The sequence below is a fragment of the Octodon degus genome, unplaced genomic scaffold (assembly GCF_000260255.1).
Source record: "Octodon degus isolate 3935 unplaced genomic scaffold, OctDeg1.0 scaffold00106, whole genome shotgun sequence".
In the NCBI taxonomy this organism is placed as follows: domain Eukaryota; kingdom Metazoa; phylum Chordata; class Mammalia; order Rodentia; family Octodontidae; genus Octodon; species Octodon degus.
In genome coordinates, this window is record NW_004524682.1 from 1,514,140 (window position 1) to 1,515,405 (window position 1,266).

Genomic DNA, 1,266 nt, shown 5'->3' on the forward strand with positions numbered 1-1,266 from the left:
CAGGAAATCACAGATATGGGGGTTGGTCTTGGCAGCGCCCAAGGCATGAAGGTCCAGAAGAGCTTGGTTCAGGTTCTTCTTCAGGGCCAGGGCAGCTTCTATGGCATCCAAGGTTTTGCCCCACTCATCTTCAGATGGTTTCTGCACGTCTTGAAAGAGTACACGGCTGCCGCGCCGGTTTTGCATCTTCAGGAGATGCTCGGCTCCCTCGCCTTTCTCCTTGGTCAGCTCACGGAAGAAGTGGCCCACTCCCTCCAGAGCCACATCATTTCGGTCAAAGTAGTAGCCCAGAGAGAGGCAGGTGTAGGAGGCCTGCACGTGCAGGTCCACCAAGCGGTTGACAGCAGCCTCCACCTCAGTGGAATAATTCTGACGAATCTGAGAGGTCATGGCTGATCAGCAATAAGGAGCTACCCACAAAAGAATGGTGTTGTCCGGTCCTGGAAGGAGGCGATAGGCAAGAAGATGGTCCTGAAACTTGTACCTGGAAGGTGGATGGGAAGATGAAAGAGGAGTCTCCGGGTCTGTTCCGTTCAAACACTGTTGAAGCAAAAACAGATCCGCAGGACCTCCAGATGCGCTGCTGGGAAGTAAAAATTATTAATGTGAAATGCGTATATACATAATCCACTAAGATGATTTTAATTTTATATATCACATATAGAGAGCAGTAACATATGTTTATAGAAATAAATAAAATTCAAAAATAAAAAATGTAAGTGTCCTCCAATTTGGGCTCTGCATTTGATGTCATAGCATTCTGTTAGATAACATCATGCTCAAGCCAAGAAAATGCATTCAACCTTGGATCCCATGGAATCCTTGTAAAAACTCAAGATATTTCTTGTGCATCTATAGACATCCTTTCTCAGTTGAGCTCTTTATCCACTTATGTTTTATAATTAGTGTAGCATAATATTCGTGTGCTTGTTCAGATTTCTAAAATTTTATTTATTTATTTTTTATATTTGAAAATTTTATTGATAAACAGATAGCAATAAGACAGTTTCAAATCAAATTGGAAGTATAGTTTCAACAAATAACACACTACATATATTCTTATTAGTGGTTAATTGCTGTACAAGATGCGGACTTGAGACCCTCTTTACAAATCCCATTAGAACAAATCATTCTATTCATTAAGAGAATGCAACTATATATCTATCTTAACCACTTTGAATACACAGATACAAAATGGACATTCATCTGTATACCCCATTTTTTCTAAGTTCCGTTATTGAATATTATAGGTGTGTAAACTCAGCA

The 1,266-nt window shown here is 40.4% G+C and overlaps 1 protein-coding gene across 1 annotated transcript in view; it reads right to left on the reverse strand.

Moving 5' to 3' along the window:
- LOC101577341 (ferritin light chain 1-like) overlaps positions 1-390 on the reverse strand; it is a 42,886-nt gene extending 42,496 nt beyond the window's left edge. Inside the window, exon 1 of the mRNA XM_012516443.1 lies at positions 12-390. Within this exon, the coding sequence (XP_012371897.1) occupies positions 12-390 (379 nt within the window). The remainder of the gene's footprint in view (positions 1-11) is intronic.
- Between the last annotated feature and the right edge of the window lie 876 nt (positions 391-1,266).